Raw genomic sequence first — 17,653 nt, 5'->3', positions numbered from 1 at the left:
GAGGGAAGGCAGAGAATCAGGAACCCTCCTCCAAGAGAGCAGAACCATCAACATGCCGTAAGTGTGGCAAAGCTCTAGATTTCCCGGGGCCACGGGGACTGGTGGCTTCCCCAGCGTGGGAATTAGCAGCCTCGGGGCCTCGGTGAGAGCACAGCCGGGGCTTACCTTGTTGGAGGCCATCTCACTGACGGAGTGCCTGGTCTGCAGGGTCTCTAGCTGGTCCAGACACCAGTCCAGCTCCTCCAGGGTCTCGCTGGCCAGTTTCTGATAGGCCTCCTCTGCGAAGAGATAGGGAAAGGGGGACTCAGTTCTCCAGCGCTTCACCGGGCCGCCAGCGAGTTCAAAGGGGGCCATCGTGCCGTACCCCGCCATGCTCGGATGCCCGGTGCCCGCACATGAGGGCTGCTCCTTCATATTGCCGAGCCGAGCACCGCCAGCGGGGCCGGGGCTCTGCTAGCGGGGCGGCCGGGCTCGGGAAAGCACGGGCTCTCCAGCTTGGCGTCTCAGGTCGGCGTCCAGGCAGGGCGCGCCAGGGGCGGCCAGCCAACTTTTACACGGAGACACAGCCCCGAAAAGCCACGATGCGACTTTGAGACGGTGCGGCGGGCTCGAGCGAGAGTCCCAGTCCGGGAGGACGGCGAAGGGGCGGCGCGCGCGCCTCGGAGCCCGCCCCGCGGAGGGCGCGCCCGGTCCCCGGGCACGATCTGGTCGGTGCCGGCCCCGCGCCGCCCCGCCTGCCGAGCCTGCCCTCGAAGCGAATGAATCAGCCACGGCCGGCTGTGCGGCCACCACGTTTCCTGTTTTCTTTCTCAACTCCGCGGGCGGCGGGCGCAGCGCGGCTCCATCGCCGCGGCTTTCCGGGAACACTCCCCCTCGCGCCCCTCACGGCCCTCGGCGGCCCAGGCCTCCTAGACGCCCTCACACCGAGATGCCCAACGGCCAAAGCCGGCGCGCCGCCGCCGCCGCCGCCGCCCCGGCCGCCCCGCCGCCCCGCCGCGGCATCACTCAGCGCAGCCGGGCGCCGCTCGCTTTGAAGCCTCGCCGGCGAGGCGCGAGCGCGTGTGTCGGTGGGGCTGCGAGGGGCTGCGCGAGGGGCGCGGCGGAAAACCCGGCGTGGAGCGCCCGCCGCGGGGCTCCCGCGGGAGCTGGCGCGCACGCGCGCGCACCCGCGCACCTGTCCCCCGCGGTCCCCGCGCGCCTGGCCGGGCCGAGCCGCTGCCCCTCCTGGGCGCCCTGACCGCCAGAGCCTCATCGTCTCCACCGGCCGCCGCTTCCTGCGAGGTTTCGCGGGAGAGCCGGCCGGCTGGCACCAGCGAGGTTGCTTAGGACCCGCGCAACCGTTTCTGAGGGTTTGGGGTTTGGGGTTTTTGGGTTTTTGAAGCTTCATTTCCGAGAGTTTAGGATTTACCTACTCCAGGGGGTGGTGGTGAGACTAAACGCGTTTCTATTAAGACCAGACTCTTTCAGTACCCAGCCCAGCCCAGCCCCTGTTAAGTAGCAGACTTGGAAATTTTGGGGTGGGCATAAATAAGCAAACAAAAACCTACAATGCTGTGCGTCGGAACGCTTTAGAATTCACAGATTTGACAATATGCTGTATTTTCTCATTCAGAATTGTCTAAGAGTTATCTCAAAGGAACAGCAATGTGAATGCACCACATGGTATGGGCAGTTTACACGTCCTGCATACGTGCTCCCTTCGTCTGTGGAACTGCAAATCAGAGACCAGGATGGTCTTATGATGCCAAGGGAAAAAGTCTGGAAGGGTATGTCTACCCACCACTCGGAGAATAAACTACAAACATGAGAAAATGAAAAGGCCATATCCAAAGGCATCATAGGGAGGCCAGTTCTATCTACAAAAGCTGACCCTAGGGACCATGGGCACTCTACATAATCAGATCAATTGCAGAGAAATTCACTACATTAGCATGTGGATAAGCAAGCCTTTCAGCAGAGAAAAATAGCCGAACTCCCAAGAGTCCATCTTATAAAACTTTGTTATTGTCAATTAGACAGAATACATTGAAGAGCTTACATGATAGTTGGTGAATTCCCTTTTCTTTGTCTTCAAATCTACAGGTATTGGAGGAGAAGAGATTCTACCCTTGAAGTGTAGGCTCCATAAACGATCAGAGGCACAGCAAAGAATTTCACGGACTGAATCTCAGGCTCCTGAGATTTTCCAGATGGTTTTTATATAAATTTTGTAAAACTTAGAATAACTTTCCAATTATTTGTTACATGTGCCACGTGGCTTCTTATTATCAAGGATTCTTGAACTGTTTGCTATTCACTTTGAGAACGCTAGGTTAAAATTTGCCTCTGTTATTTTTTTTTTCTGCACCAATCTCTGTAAATATATACTTTAGTTGAACAAACAGCTGCTTAAATCTTGCCTGGAGAATTGAAATGTAAGATGGAGCTTTTTTCCCTAACAAAAGGAACAACCTTAAAGATAATTTTAGATAGTGTCAAACATTTTATCTGTATAGCCTTTCCCTGATTGTAAGAATATAAAAAATAACATGCTTGCTATAAAAATTGAAACATTACACAAAGATGTAATGTAGAAAGTCCCCTGTAATCGCATACCCTAAAGATCAAAACAATAATTAAGCCTATGACCATAACACATTTTCATTTTACTAAGTATCTTCCAAATGCAAATATCGCATTACCTAGTTGTGATGGCAGTACATCTACTAGCTGGTTTTATTTTGTTTTTTGCTTTTTCCTTCCTGCTCCTTTATAAAATAAGGATATGGGGATTTTTAAGAAGAAATTAACTTATTTTAGGTCATTAGAGTTGTCCATGGTTAGCACATCCAATGGGTTAAAGATGTATAACCTGTTGTGTCTAGGATTTGTTCACCCAGTCACTGGTTACATCTGGAAGCCAGGATTCCCCTCTCCACACCTCTGAGGCTTGGCTTTCTGTGTCCCTGTCCCTTGTACTCCAACTCTTCGAAAGTCAGAGCCCCAGGGAGACCTCCCAGTGTCAGGGATCCCCTCCCCATCCTCACCAACTTCTCAAAGCTTTTCAGAAATACAGGCCTTGGACCTAGCAGGATGTAGTACCACATATTATATTGCAGTGTGTATTTTTTCATCGTAATAGTGGAGAAGTAATTTAGGAAAGTTTCAATACTTCAAGACGTTATGCACTTAAATACAGGACTTGCTCTTAAGAATGTAGTACAGTGACAAGAGGGACTACTTATTTCAGATCTACTTTATGTCCAAATCATAGATTAGCTTTTTGAGAGTCAGCATTTGGATACAATCACAATGTGGTATGTACATGTATTTTAAGTTCTAACTACTTCTGTGTGCACTGTACATAAATCTGGAGAATGCAAAAAAAATGACCGGAGCACATTAACATACCAATAAGTAAGAATTACTAGCAACAGAGTAAAGAACAGTTTGTTCTATAAAACTGTTGCTCAAATAAAGAATTATTGTTGATATTAGCATAGAGTTAATACAACTTTTTCCAAATTCCTAGGTTTATGGGCAGTCTGGCTAGCCACAGTTTTTCAGGATCATTATTAAAGCTTAACTTTTGGGAATTTTAACCCCAAATGTTCTAAGACATCGAGTAACTGACCTTTTCATCCCGCTAAAAAAGCCTCAATGTGAGATTGCCAGCTATCCTACAGGAAATTGAGTCACCACACCAAACAACACACCTAAATGTCATCAACAGCGAATAGGACAAAAACAGTGAACTAGTTTAATTTTGGATTTTACCAAGAACACATACTGTATTCATTAAAAAAAAAATACTTTTTCTCCCCAGAGAGTAGTATTCACTGTGGCACTACTTGAAACTATATGAAAACTCTTCTATTTAACTGTCCAAAATCTTGCCAAGTCAAGGAACTACAGGGAGAAAGATGCCCAAGCCAGAAATTGTTGGCTAAATTCCATAAAAGCTAGGAGAGGGCTATCGGACAGCAACTGAGAAATAGCTTGAGCCTTTGGAAATCCCCTCCTACAGCAGCATCGGTTTTCTTCAAGGCACCCTTGAACTATGTAACACCCCTGGTACTATGTAACACCGGTGCTTCTGCTCAGGAGCTTCTGTGAACAAACAGTCCTCAATTCTTGCAGGCCAGCACTTGGCTTCCGTCATTGTGATGCGATCAAGGGTTCCCCTGACACATGCCCTGAAACGGTGCCAGAGGCTCTAGGAGAAGATGCTGAAGCAGCAGCTTCCCTTTGAAAAGGAAAAGAGTAATCGCCTCACAGCCACAGCCGTTAGCTGGAGGTTGAGGTCGCTTTCTTGTGAAATGTTCAGCCAATTACCCTTACCCACAGCTTACAGTGATGTTGACCATTGAGGTAAAAGGATCCACTCTACGTAATGTGTAACTGTGTAGACGTTGGTTCTTTGCCAACACTTGAGTGATTAAAGGTCGGGATAGGTTTGTCATAATTCCTAGACAGGCCTATTGGTGTAAATGAAGAGAATAGGTCCAAAAAAATATCACTTACTTTGGATACCATTTGCTTACTCTTAATTAAAAAATAAATACAAACTATAACAGCTGATTCAGACTTTTCTTAAAATTAAAAAAAAAAAAAAAACCAAACCAAAACTTTACTAAACAGCTCCTGAAAGCAAATACTTAAATATATCCCTAACCAATTTCAGCTTTTCTTCTCCTAATTCCACCCAGAATTTCCTCTTTATTCCTAAGGATGGAGTTGATAGTGTCTCAAGAAGGCAGAACTAGAGAAAAATGATTTCTGTTTCACCATGTATTGCTTCAAGCTAGTCGCTCCCTGAGTTCAGTACAGTCCAAGATTTGTGCAGGTTAGCTCTAACTTTTGCTACTTACTGTTTTTTTTCTCTATACATTTTATCTGATGGGAAATGCATGAAGGAGTTGGATTCGTTCCCAATGTGTACATGTAACAGGTTTAAGCAGAGCTTGCCAGTGGCAAGCTGCTTTCATTTCCAAGTGTATTTCTGGCATCAAGTTCTTGTTTTGAAGTATTTTAAAATCTTATGGAATATATAAAATTTCACTTAGCACTTCAAAAAACCTCCAAAGGGAAGATGTACGTAATTTTGTGATTTTTTTTCTTTTATCTTCTATCTACGATTTTTTTTAATGCTGCCAAAGGCTCTAGTGGAATTTTTAAAATGAAATAAACACAAGATTGGGCTTCATTGATTTCTAGTACCATCAGTAATTCGATAAACGTTTATTTAGCACCAACGATGTGTTATTATAGTCTGCCAAAACAAGATGACTAAGAATGTGTCCCTTATCCAAGGAAAGCCCAGAGTCCAGTAGTGGAGACAGTTTCAGCATCCAGTCATGTGTCGCTTAACGACAGGGATATGTTCTGAGAAATGCATTGTTAGGTGATTTCATCGTTGTGCGAACATCATAGAGTGTACTTACACAAACCTAGATGGTGTAGCCCACTACACACCCAGGCTGTATGGTACTAATCTTATGGGACCACCATCGTATATGCGGTCCATAATTGACCAAAACATCGTTATGTGGCACATGACCGGGCTATACTGTAGAAAGCATGCTGAGAGAAAGAAACACATGGCCTATGGGAGAATAAAAGAAGGCTATTTAAGTCAGACTGGGACAGAGGTGGAGTTGGAGAAGGCTGAGTCCTAAAGAATGAAATAAGAGGTAAGTGAATAGAGGGAAAGGACTTTTAAGAGAAAACAATATGAGTAAACACATGGGCCAAGTTCAACAAGATATGTGTGTATGTGTATGTGGAGAAAAAGACTACTATGAGTAGGGCCTTGCTAAGGGGGAAAGAGGGTGGAGAAATCCACAGGCACTGGCCGTGGAAGTCTTGTCAGGCATCTGCAAGTAGGGGCTTCGGACTGATCCTTCAAGAGTTGGAGCCACTGAGTTATTCGGAGTACTATATGATATGTGATCTTACTTAGATGGAAAATTCTAGGGCTCTGCAATAAATGGGATTGAAAGAGGCAAGGCTGAATCAGTGAGACCATTATCTTTGGCCATACTATTGGTAGAATAAAATTAATAATTTATAGAACATTTGCTTCTCTGATAGGGCTACTTAGGACAGAAGGTGAGACTTTAAGGAGCCCAGGTTTGGGTGGAGCTAATCTGATCTCTTCTACATAGGAAAGGGGAAGACTATGCTGGTTGCTCCAGAAGGAGTGTGTGTGTGTGTATGTCTATGTAACACAAAGGAGTAGGCTTGGTCTACAGGGTAATTTCCACCCTGTAACTGTCCCCCCTCCCCCAATCTTTAACAAAGTTACTGAAGGCACAAAATGCTGAGATAAAGAGATTGTTTTGTTTTGTTTTAATCCGGTGAAGGGACTGAGCTTGGAGGCCAGACTGGCCCAAACAGAAATGTCAGCCTGAGCTGATGCTGGAGAGAAGAGGCAGAGAAAGAAGAGAAAGCTGTTGGAACTCAGTGTAAGGGTCGGGAGGGCTATTGTCCAAGGAATTGGAGTTTGAGCCAAGTTGAATCAGACATCTGGGTTGGGGACTCCATAAGACACGTGTGCGACTGCAAGCACTATTATTCCTTGACTGAAGTTGGAAGAGTAGAAGAAGGTCCCAGTCTCCATTCCACTACATACAAACCATAATCCCAGGCAAATCACCTAATCATTCTTGGGCCTTATTTTTCTCACCTTTAGATTGGGTATAATAACAAGAACCTTGTAGATTATTTTAGTTTAAGTGAGAGAATGGGAGTTAAATAACCTTGCATTGCACACTTAAGAGACTCTTTTCCAGGCACTGCACTAAATGATGGAGATTTAGCAATGAACAAAGTAGCTAAAAGTTCCTGCCCACTCTCAAGGAGTTTCTATTCTACTGGTTATGAGGATCTTCCTTTTGTTTTAATAAACATATCGAACACATGCTATGTGTCAGGTGCTGAGTACACCAAAGGGAAGGAAATAACTTTGGGTTTCAAGAAGCTCATAGTTTAATAAGGAAGACAATTATAGGACAATATGTATGTACATTGTCCACTAAAACGCAGCAGTAGGAACAGCGCAATTTAAGCACAAGGCAGAGACGAGGGACAGGGAAGTGCCACCTTCCACAGCCTGCGAGAGATCTGGGAAAGCTTTATGAAAGAAGGAGTGTTAGCCCTGAATCTCCAAGGAGGAACTGAAGAGTTAACCAGATGAAGAATGGGAGGTGACACTTGAGACAGAGGGCAACCATGTGTCACTGCCAGTTGGAGAACACAGCCCCTCCTGGTAGCTACAAGCAGATAAGGATGTAAAGTTTAGGTCTGACAATGGACAAAGATACAGATGGAGAAGAAGTCATGGGGGATTTAATATACTATTCTAAGAGTTTACATCTTTTTCTGAAGGAGCTATTAAAAATCCAAGCTATGGGGCTGGGCCTGTGGCCTAGTGGTTAAGTTTGGTGTGCTCCGCTATGGCGGTTCAGGTTTGGTTCCTGGGCATGGACCTACACCACTAGTCAGCCATGCTGTGGCAGCAACCGACATACAAAATAGAGGAAGACTGGCACAGATGTCAGCACAGGGCGAATCTTCCCCAGCAAAAAAAAAAAAAAAAAAAAAAAAAAAATCCGAGCTAGGAAGTCTCATGGTTAGATTTGCTTTTCAGAAAGATTACTCTGGGAATAGTGTGAAAGCAGGATTGGAGAAGACAAGACCAGTTACGAGGCCTAGAGTGGGAGAGGAAGCTGCCAGAAAAGTAGGAGGAGAACCTCTCAAGAACAAAGAAAAAGAATTTCAAAGGAGAATATCAAGACATGGCCACTGACATTCAAGACAGACCATATATACCCACCAGTCTGGGCTAAGATGATTTTCATTCCTGATTCATATTTCAACAACACAAGACAAGAGAGTGTTAAAGGAATGCTAGTGACGGAAGCTTTTGTCTGGGAAGTTGTTTCAACAAGGTAGCAATAAACATTTTGCAAGAAGGCTGGAAAAAAGTATTAGAACTACATATGTTATTTTCATACTCCTGTTACAACCTTAGGAATCATTTTTATTCCCATGGTCGGAGTGTGTGGGAGGGGATCTGTGCTGCCATTACATACAATCAACCTTCAGGTGTGACGTGGTCTCTGGATCTTTATTTTTGTCAGTCACATTTTGACTGCACAAAGTACTCCTTATAGAAAATAGAAAATAAGGAGTTTGAGCAGATGATCTCTAGAGCTTCTCCAGCTCCACATTTATTTATTCTGTGATTTCTGACACTGTGTTATCTGGGAGAGTGTTGGTTTTAAGGTTGTCCACTATTGGTTAACCTGGGTGGGGCCAGGTATTACTATTGAGATAATTTCTGAATCGATTAGATGCCTTCAAAGATCCCATCTGATACCACAGTTCTGGAACTCTGTGAGTTTAGCTCAACTGTACACAAGGTATAGATGTTTTATACTTGAAATTGAGATATTCTGAGAAAGTTATTGATAAATAGGACGTCTTGGAGTATATTCACACCCATCTCTGCTGTCTAATCTACATCCACCTCTACTCCTGCCCCAACCATATTCCAACTAACACTTTGCCAATTGATTTTTGAACTTCTTCTTAATTTCTGTAACGGCCACCTTCAGTCAAATCCTCATCAGTGTTTTCCTAGATTCATGTGACAGAGTTCTACTGGATCTCCTTGGGTTCAGTTTTTCTCACCATAGTCCTGTTTATAGCATCAAAATCATCTTCCTTAAACTCTGTTTTTAATGTGTCACTTCTTTGCTCAAAAACCTGCTCCACAACCTCGTTCCTCCTTATTGTATTAGTGCCACACTTCTTGTGTTCACAGACGGCCTTCTTTCAGTGGGCTTTTCAGTACCTTTCTCAGCTCTCTTTTATTCACCATGCCATCTGTGACTGCCCTTCTCAGCCAGCCCTTTCACCTGAATACAATTTACTGGCTTCTGTTTCTATGACTTTATATCACTTTCATATCTATTTCTAGGCCTTTCTATAAATGTCTAGGACAGTTCCTGAAATTTACAGGCACTCAACAAATATTTGTGAGTGCTGACCAATAAATATGAATGTTGTATAACAAATAAGAATATTTCTTTCCAAGTAAGATTCAAGCAGTAATACTGTCCTGGGAAGGGCTCTCTAGATGTATTCATCTCTATCTATCTCTTATACTCAATCTCTTGCTTTCAAACTCTGCTCTTTGTCTCTTTTTAAAGAGTATCGAGAACTAACATTGCCAGAACTTCAGAATGGTTAAGCACAGCATGGTGTCTTTCTGAAATGAAATATTAACATCAGACTTAAAATGCAAGGTATTATAATAAATACATAGTATGATATTTACAAAATTGGGTCAAATCTCAGAAGAATCCATCAATACACAGGTATGGAGTTTGAGGCGAAACAGGTGAATAAACTAAAGGTCATGTGCCATCCTAACAAGATCAGGAGAATGGGTTCCCCGTGCAAATTAAAACTGGGAGAAGAGCTGAATCTCCTAACTACTCCTGCTGCCCTAAGTTTAGCCAGCCTGTAGTGCGCGCTGTTATTTCTTAACAGCCATATTTAAACCTATATTTCCCTCTCAATATAATAAAATTAAATACTGCTATTGCCTCGCCATGAGACTGTTCTGTGTTTTCACTGCTTCATCTCCACCATCCATCTATCCCTGTCTGTTTTCCCATTCCTAGACCCCACATACATGCATACTCGGCTGATTTTTACTTTTGTAAAAAATAACAGATTTTTAAATTCCAGACTTTTATTTAGAGTTTTCTTAGAACATGACTTTGCTATCTTAAGAATACTTCCTTAATCTTTATATTATAATTTCCAGTCCCAACATATCATGTACAGATGGTTCCTGACTTAGGATGGTTCGACTTAACGATTTTTTGACTTTCCAGTTCTGCTGTATGATCTTCTCTGCTGATGCTGGGCGGCGGCAGCCAGCTGCAGCTCCCAGTGAGCCACACCATCACGAGGGTAAACAACTGATATGCTCACAACCATGCTGTACCCAGACAACCATTCTATTTTTCACTTTCAGGACAGTATTCAATAAATTACATGAGATAGTCAACACTTTATTATAAAATAGGCTTTGTGTTAGATGATTTTGCCCAACTGTAGGCTAATGTAAGTGTTCTGAGTATGTTTAAGGTAGGCTAGGCTAAGCTATTTTTTTGGTAGTTTACGTGCATTAAATGCATTTTTGACTTATAGCGTTTTCAACTTACAATAGGTTTATTGGGACGTGACTCCATCGTAAGTTGAGGAAGATGTGCATTTGTTTTCAGTGTGAATTTTATTTGATTCATCACTCACTGCTCTATCTTGCACACTCCATCATCCTCATCTCCTGATCTTCGTTCTGACTTTTCACGTGGGAAGAGAACTTCCTTAAACGATCACCCATAAAGGAGATATTGGTGGTGGGTATACTTTTTGATTCCTTGCACTTCAAAAGGCATGGTGCTTCTTAAGCTTTCTGGAAGTCTAATAAATCCTTTGAGAATTTGATACAAAACTTTCCTATGATCCGCATTTTTTATTTTAAAAATGTTCCCTGACCTCCCTGAAGTCACCAGGAGCTCCAGATTGAGAATTCCTTCTTGAATGGAGAAGAGAAAATAATTGTTTTAATCAACACTGCTCCAGAATCTTTTATTCAGAATCAGTACCTCTGCTGCCTTGTTTGTTCTCTCACTCCCCTTTACTAGGAGACATTGACAGAGAAGTAATGCCAAAGAGACATTTATTCCATTAAAAAAAATTGAAGTCTGAGCTAAGAAAAAAATAAACAAGCAGTGTCCAATGAAAGACTAGGCTCCTTTAAACACTCTATGAATAGAGTCTGAGAAGGGTAATTTCTTATGTCCAATTTTTATTCTCACTACTTGTACTATAAGTAGAAGAGATGAATGAGAAGCCATGTTGGCCTACTGGTAAACTTACATTTGTTAAATGTATAGACATTATAGAGCAAGTTTCAGAACTTAAGATTACATCACGTATACTTGGCTTGTCCACTTGTAAATGAGCTGGCTCCATTCACAAACTTAAGTGAAATAAATCAGTTTCCCAGTTGTACGACAGTATCTAGGGAGATTTAGATTTGGATAAGAAAGCTCTTACACACACGCAAGAATCCATGCTCTATAGAGTTCCCCATGGGAAGTAGTGTGACAGATCAGAAAGAGTATGGGTTTTTGAGCCACGTAGGGTTTGAATTTTAGGTTTGCCACTGTTCTGGTTGTGGTATCTTAAATTACTCATTTAAATATCTGAGCCCTTTGAATAGGGAATTAGTTTTTATGAGAAATGCATGTGAAAATGCATGTCAAGCCCCAAGGGCTGTATGTGACTTATAGGAAGTAATCAATAGTAATTTTATTCTGAGTCACCTTACAAGGTTGTTGAAATAAGTCAATGCGTAATAAAGTACTTAATACATGAGGGTTTCCTTTCTCTCTCACAGGTTCTCAATCCTAAACCAATTACCATCTTCCTATCATCACCATCAACGCTCAATAATGAGCCAGTTCTGGTCTGAATGGGAGTGAAGAGTCTAAGATCTAAAATAGCCTTCACAAGATCATACCAAATCATGGAAAGTCACTATGTATAAAAAATATGTACAAAAGATGTCACTAGTAAATGACAGAGCACCACTAACTATCAGGTTACTGGGAGGATCATTCTAACATTTCCCAAAGAATGTTCAAATGAACATTATTCCTACAAGATTCTCCCTACCCAAAGAATTCTGTGGTCAAACAAGTTTGAGGAATGTTGTATATGGAGGCTCTTCACAGTGATTTATAATGGACAGGAACCTATCAAAAACTAAAAGTTCTAAAGCAAAAAGACTTGTTTAATGTCATTTAACAAGTATTATCTAAACTTGTGGGATCTTGGAATGCCTTTTTTCATACAACTATCATCTCCTGAAGCCTACTTTGGGAAACTTTGTCCTATACTAAGCCAGATGAGTCTCCAAACATAAACACAATACATGTGTTCTGTATGTTCCCATATATTTGAAATCTCCATCAAGGACATCTTATTTCCCTTCCTCAGGCCATTGCGTACTGTTGAGAAGTGGTTGGAGAATAATCTTCCTTCTTCCCTTCGCTCCTCTTTCTCCTTTTTATTTTCCCCAGAACGAGAGCACTAAAAACCCCACACATATTTATTGAGCCTCTCTGATGTACTGGTTGCTGTGAAATACAAGAACATGAAAGATTCAGTGGCCTGGACCTGGGAAGGAACTTATAATATCCTGCTGTGAAAATCAGACACATGACCAGCTGCTGCCTAGAGACAGTGTAAGGTGGCACAGAAACCATTCAGCTTGAGAGTGCTATTGTAGTTCAGAGCTGGGAGAGGGAGGTATGCACTGTAGCTAAGCGTGCAGGGTTCTAGGAGGAGGGCGAACCTCAATGTAGGTTTTCAACAAAGTCTGTGACTTGAATGGCTGAGGGAGGAGGGAGTCACCTGGCATTCTTTTCAGGTACAAGAAATCTCTGGAGCCTGAAAAAGGGCTACATGTGTGGGCAGTAAATAGACTGGATGGAGCAGACTCCTTCGAGAGAGGAGAAGGGAAACAGAGTTAAATACTTACATGTGTGGCCTTGAGCTAATGGATATTAGCTAATGGGAATTGCATAAGTGCACTGGTAGCCCAGGAGGATAAAATGAAGAAGAGAGAAGGAGGGAGATGAAGAATCCATTGCAGTAGTCCAGATGGACAGTGAGTGAGCAATACGCAAAGAGTTCTAGAAGTATCCATTTTAGTGGCCTGCTATGACATTATGAGGAATAGAAAGAGCGTGACCTTGGGGACAGAGGCCTACATTCAAATGCTGGCTCTGCAACTTAGCAACCATGTGGCAAATTTGGGTGAATTCTTTAACTTGTCTGTACCTCAGTTTTCTCTTTTGCAAAATAGGGCTAAAAATACATCCCACAGAAAGTTGTCCCCCAGGCAATTTTCCATATTTTATTTTGAATTTTAAGACTAACTTTGATTTTAAAATCACATATCCATATGCCTATTTCATTTTTGTTGGTTTCATTTCACTTAAATGCATGATTTGTTGAAAATTATCAATATTTATCATCTATTGCAAGTAACACATAACGTCTGCTTTTAACAGCACTCCATCTCCTCAACTCTTCTTAAAATACAAAGTTATCAAAACAATTCTGTACATATTTGTCATTATGAAAATTAACACCATTAGCAACAGTATTCATTGTACCTGCTACATTAAACTGCAGTCCTTTTACTAAGCAAGATGCATAAAGCATGCCATTCATGCTTTATTTCCTTCTTGAGATTAACTTTTGAAAACATACATTATTTCACAGCAATATAGACGCTTCTTGCCATGTCCTGATCTTGGAAATCCAAATTTTATTTCGAGTATTCCAGGTTTATGCTTAAATGAACAGCTCCTTGATAAAAGGAAAAAAAAAATTGCATAGCCTTTTATTCCCATTGTCTGAAAACATAATGGCTGCATATATGTACATTTTTATTAATTTCCACGGCATATTTACTAGATAGAATTATTTTATTTAATGTGTGGACATTTCAGATTAAGGTCATTACGGTATTAATCAGAGCAGAAAGTTTTTGATTTAAGACAACTCTGAGATCCACTAAAATTAACTGTTGTAGTGTGTCCTACTGGTGACTTTATTTAACTTTTGTGAATTTTGCCATTTTGCTAACGCCACTATGCTCAGTGCATCCACTATTTCACTGGAATTCATGCTTAATTCATATACATTTTTGTTGCAAATCTAACCAATGGAGAAGCTTCTGGATATTTAGATCTACATTCTAATTTCAGTGTATAACTTTTGTCTTCATAATTTACCCTTGGTAGCCTCATAATCATGCCTGCCTACCTTGAAAGGGCCCAGCTAACAAGATCATTCCTTTTTGGCATTCTGTGAGATCTTCCAACGTGCAAAAATTATGGGGAACTTCAACTTCTGTGAAGACTGCCATATTCTTCTGAAGGCTCAGACTCTACCCATACAGAGTTATGAGGGAAGATTAAATGAGATGAGGCAGTGGCTTTCAAAATTTTTGGACAGTGAACCACAGTAAGAAATATATTTTATACTAAGACTCATACACTTGATTAAAGTAGGAGGTGCAATGAATACTATTGTAAATTGTGCTCATTTTTGAAGAGGTGTGGGTGCTGACTTCTAGCATAAAAAATATGTGCAGGAATGTTTTGATACCTGTATGTGTTTAAAAAGGAGGGGAAGTGGAGGATGGCCCAGTGGTGTAGTGGTTAAGTTCACCTGCTCCATTTTGGCAGCCCAGGGTTTGCAGGTTCAGATCCTGGGTGTGGACCTATACACTGCTCATCAAGACATGCTGTGGTGGTGTCCCACATACCATAGAGGAAGATTGGCACACATGTTAGCTCAGGGACAATCTTCCTCACAATAAACAAATAAATAAATAAATGAAATATAAAGGCAGGGGGAGTAAACTCCCATTAAAAGCAACTCCTATTTGTTATATATAATAGTCATGGCAAAATTTGTTTATAGTTTTTGTTTAACAAACTACGCACTTAGGTTTAAGTGAAAGCAACAAAAAGAATTATATATACACAATATAAAGGAAATCTATATATAATTGAAATAGTATACACACACACACACATATATATTTGATCCATATATAGATAAAGAATTGAAACAGAGTTTACCCTTACTATGTATGATTCACTCTGATGTTTTCTATTCTGTTTAATTAGGAAAATATTGATTATGACCCACTAAAGTGATTTTTCAATCTACCAGTAAGTTTGAAAACACTGAGGTAAGGAACCACCCAGCTTAATAAATGTTAGTTTTGTCTCCCTCTTCTTTTCTGCTCTCACTTTATAATAAAAACTCACCCTTGAATTTTCTACTGCAAGAAAAAGTAAGAACCCATGGTTCTCTAAGGTATGAGCTGTCTAATACACGGATACTTTGTAAATAATTTCTCCACACATGAGTTTCCTCAGGGCACTGGAGTTCTACCAGGTGAACTCATACGGCAGAGGTCACTGACTACACGGCCTATAGGAGCCAGACAGGTCATGTGAATGAATGAACGATGAGGTTGGTGGGGAAGCACAAGTGGTAGGTGGGGACTTCGGAGGGCACATGTGGGAATGCTGGCCAACTGTTGCTAGATCTTAATATTTTTCAAAAGAATTCCCACATTTGGATTTTTTAAATGCAAAATCTATGTTCTGTAAAGTTTTGGCAACTAATTTTTTAAAAGTTGAGCATTTCAAAGATCGAACAAAAAAGTCTATAACCCTTAGTGGCTAGTTTGCAACCTCTAATATCAACGGTGCTCAGTACAAGTGACAAAAGCCTTCCTGAGAGCAGTGTTTTAGACAAGCTCATAAGGCCCTTAGAATTTCCAGGGAGAGAAATTAAGTTCAGAAATGTTTCTGGAATCTGGAATGCTTTTGTGGGATCACTGAGAGACTATTTGATTTGGAGTCAAAAGACAGAGATTGCTGGTCCCAGTGGTTACTCAGGGATGCTCTGGGCCAAATGATCTCAGCTGTCTGTAGACCAACTGGACCCCTTTGAGATGTGCTGTGAGGAACTTGGCCTGACCAAAAATATCTCACTCCAATGACCTAACAATTACTAATGACCAAACAGGGAGGACTGTGTCCCAAAGACTGCCATACATCCTAAACCTTTCATTGGCAAACGAACAGGAAAAAAGAAATCTCTCCATTTGGCCCTCATTTTTGTTTCTAGCTCTTAAAATCTTACAAATAAATTCCTGGAAAACCTAGCTGTTTCTTCCATTTCTAGGGGTCTTTTCCTTTTTCAATCCCTCCTACATAATCTTATGTTACCAAAGCACCTCTTGTATACTATCCATCCTTACTCAAGACCATACTCTGGGTTTGTAACACATATACGTTTGTATCCGACCTTCAGTTAGACTCTCGAAAGCCCCTCTAAAATGCAGCTCCCTAGACCCATCTGTCCTCACCATCCCCCGTGGTTGACCCCACTTACACCCTCAGCTTCACCCCCACCTCCACCCCCACCTCTTGTCACTGGGTTTCCTCAGAGGCCCATCTCTGCACATTTGGTCATATCTACCACTTGCTTGTCCAGTCTTTCTTTCCCTCCTTCCTCCCATCTATTCAGTGCCCACCTTTCACACAGGCTATTTCCTTCACACAGAAGTTCCTTCAGAGGAAGCTCTGTGTGGAAGCAGCTGACAAGCTCTCTGCAGGAGCAGCAGGAAGGCCTGGGGTGGTGGAGTCAGTCCCGAGATCACTCAGGAGCGGGGCACTCAGGAGGAGATTAAGCGCCACGGGCTCAGCAGTTGGAGGGAGTCCACGTACTTCATCTGATTTGGTTTAACCCGGAGGTGAGCCTTTCCCACAGACAAACTTGGGAAGCTAGAGATTGTTACATGATTCACCCATGTCTACTTAAACTTTGGTTCGATTCACTACTCACCGAATACCTGTTGAACACCTGCTGGGGGATATGGTGCTCTAAAAGTGCTCAGTTTACAGAGCTGAATTCGGAAGATCTCTGGCTTCAGAGAGCCCACAATCTAGAGGAGCTGATCAACAAATAAACAATTGCAATGATTTCAAAAGAAATGCAGGTGCGTTATGGCAGAAGCATGCGCAGGTCAGGAAAGCTCAGAGGATCCAGCCACTTCCTGGAGAGGATTCTGTGCCTTCCTCCACCAGGTAACTCATGAGCGGAGTTTGCAAACTTGGCTGGGATTCAGGGAAGAGTGTGAGAACAACAGGAAGAGAGGGTCTGGTGGCTCAGACGGGGCAAGTATCAGCTCATGGCACTAGGTCTCAGGCACATTGGGCACAAAACAGTCTTTCCCTTCTCCAACTTTCCAAATTCCCTGCAGTGGAAGCCTAGGGGTGAGGGAGAAAAGGAGGCAGAGAGGGCACAACACCAGAGTGAAGGAGGAAAGAGCAGGCACGGGTCTCTAAAACTGGAGAAACTCAACCAACTGGAAGCTGAGAACACAAAGAAGATAATGTTTATTCAAAAAGAACAATCTGGCAATTGTGGAAGGCAGAGGAGAAAATCTGGGCTGCCAGATAAGTGGGTGAAGAAAATGTGGCACCTTGAAAACTTGATTAACTTTTGCAGCTTGAATTCCCCACTCGTGGTTCCCTTCGCCTGCCTCTCCGTCCTCCCCAGGAGCTCGGCCCTGTGGCCCCAGGGCCCTGCTCTCCTTGTGGGGAATAAATGTTTAGAAATGAATTCATCAGAGTAAGTAACCATTGCCTACGTAATTCTCCTCGAGGGTGGGACTGGCCCTTGAATTCATCCTGAGTGGTGGGATCCTGGAGGAAGGTCCCTGTTCCATTGAGTAAAACCTCTACTCCAGCTCTGACACGCTCCATTCCTTTCTTTAAAAACAAAGTCAGTGGGTCCCTGCTCCTCTCATTCCCTGAGTGACTGTATCCTGGGTTATTCTGGGCCAGAGAGGGACCTCAGAAGGACTGAAAATTCAAGATACTAGTTTTCGGAGTAAGGCAGTCCTTATTTCCAAACGTGAGCTTTACCGCTGACTAGCTTGGGATCTTCATCGAAGCTAATTCACTTACCCAAGCTTGTTCTC

General features: G+C 42.5%; 2 protein-coding genes and 1 long non-coding RNA gene across 29 annotated transcripts in view; 2 read left to right on the top strand and 1 right to left on the bottom strand.

The window, feature by feature from the left end:
• Positions 1–17,653, bottom strand: part of PDE4D (phosphodiesterase 4D) — a 1,369,870-nt gene that overhangs the window by 53,771 nt on the left and 1,298,446 nt on the right. For 26 of the 27 annotated variants that reach the window (XM_070587537.1, XM_070587535.1, XM_070587543.1 and 23 more), the window contains one exon: positions 166–278. In XM_070587537.1, the coding sequence (XP_070443638.1) occupies positions 166–278 (113 nt within the window). Of the gene's footprint in view, positions 1–165; positions 279–364; positions 766–17,653 lie in introns of those variants that run through there. The other variant, XM_008514498.2, reaches the window with a different exon arrangement.
• On the top strand, positions 396–2,355 carry LOC103547348 (uncharacterized). The gene is made up of 4 exons (XM_070587680.1): positions 396–507; positions 929–1,317; positions 1,613–1,766; positions 2,083–2,355. Exons 1-4 carry the CDS (start codon positions 396–398, stop codon positions 2,202–2,204), a joined length of 777 nt encoding a protein of 258 aa, XP_070443781.1. The 3' UTR covers positions 2,205–2,355.
• Positions 5,422–15,827, top strand: LOC139077919 (uncharacterized). The gene is made up of 3 exons (XR_011530570.1): positions 5,422–5,672; positions 10,229–10,418; positions 11,465–15,827. It is a non-coding gene; the product is annotated as an uncharacterized lncRNA (long non-coding RNA).

The sequence above is a fragment of the Equus przewalskii genome, chromosome 20 (assembly GCF_037783145.1).
Source record: "Equus przewalskii isolate Varuska chromosome 20, EquPr2, whole genome shotgun sequence".
Classification (NCBI taxonomy): Eukaryota; Metazoa; Chordata; class Mammalia; order Perissodactyla; family Equidae; genus Equus; species Equus przewalskii.
This window is presented reverse-complemented; position numbering and strand designations above follow the sequence as displayed.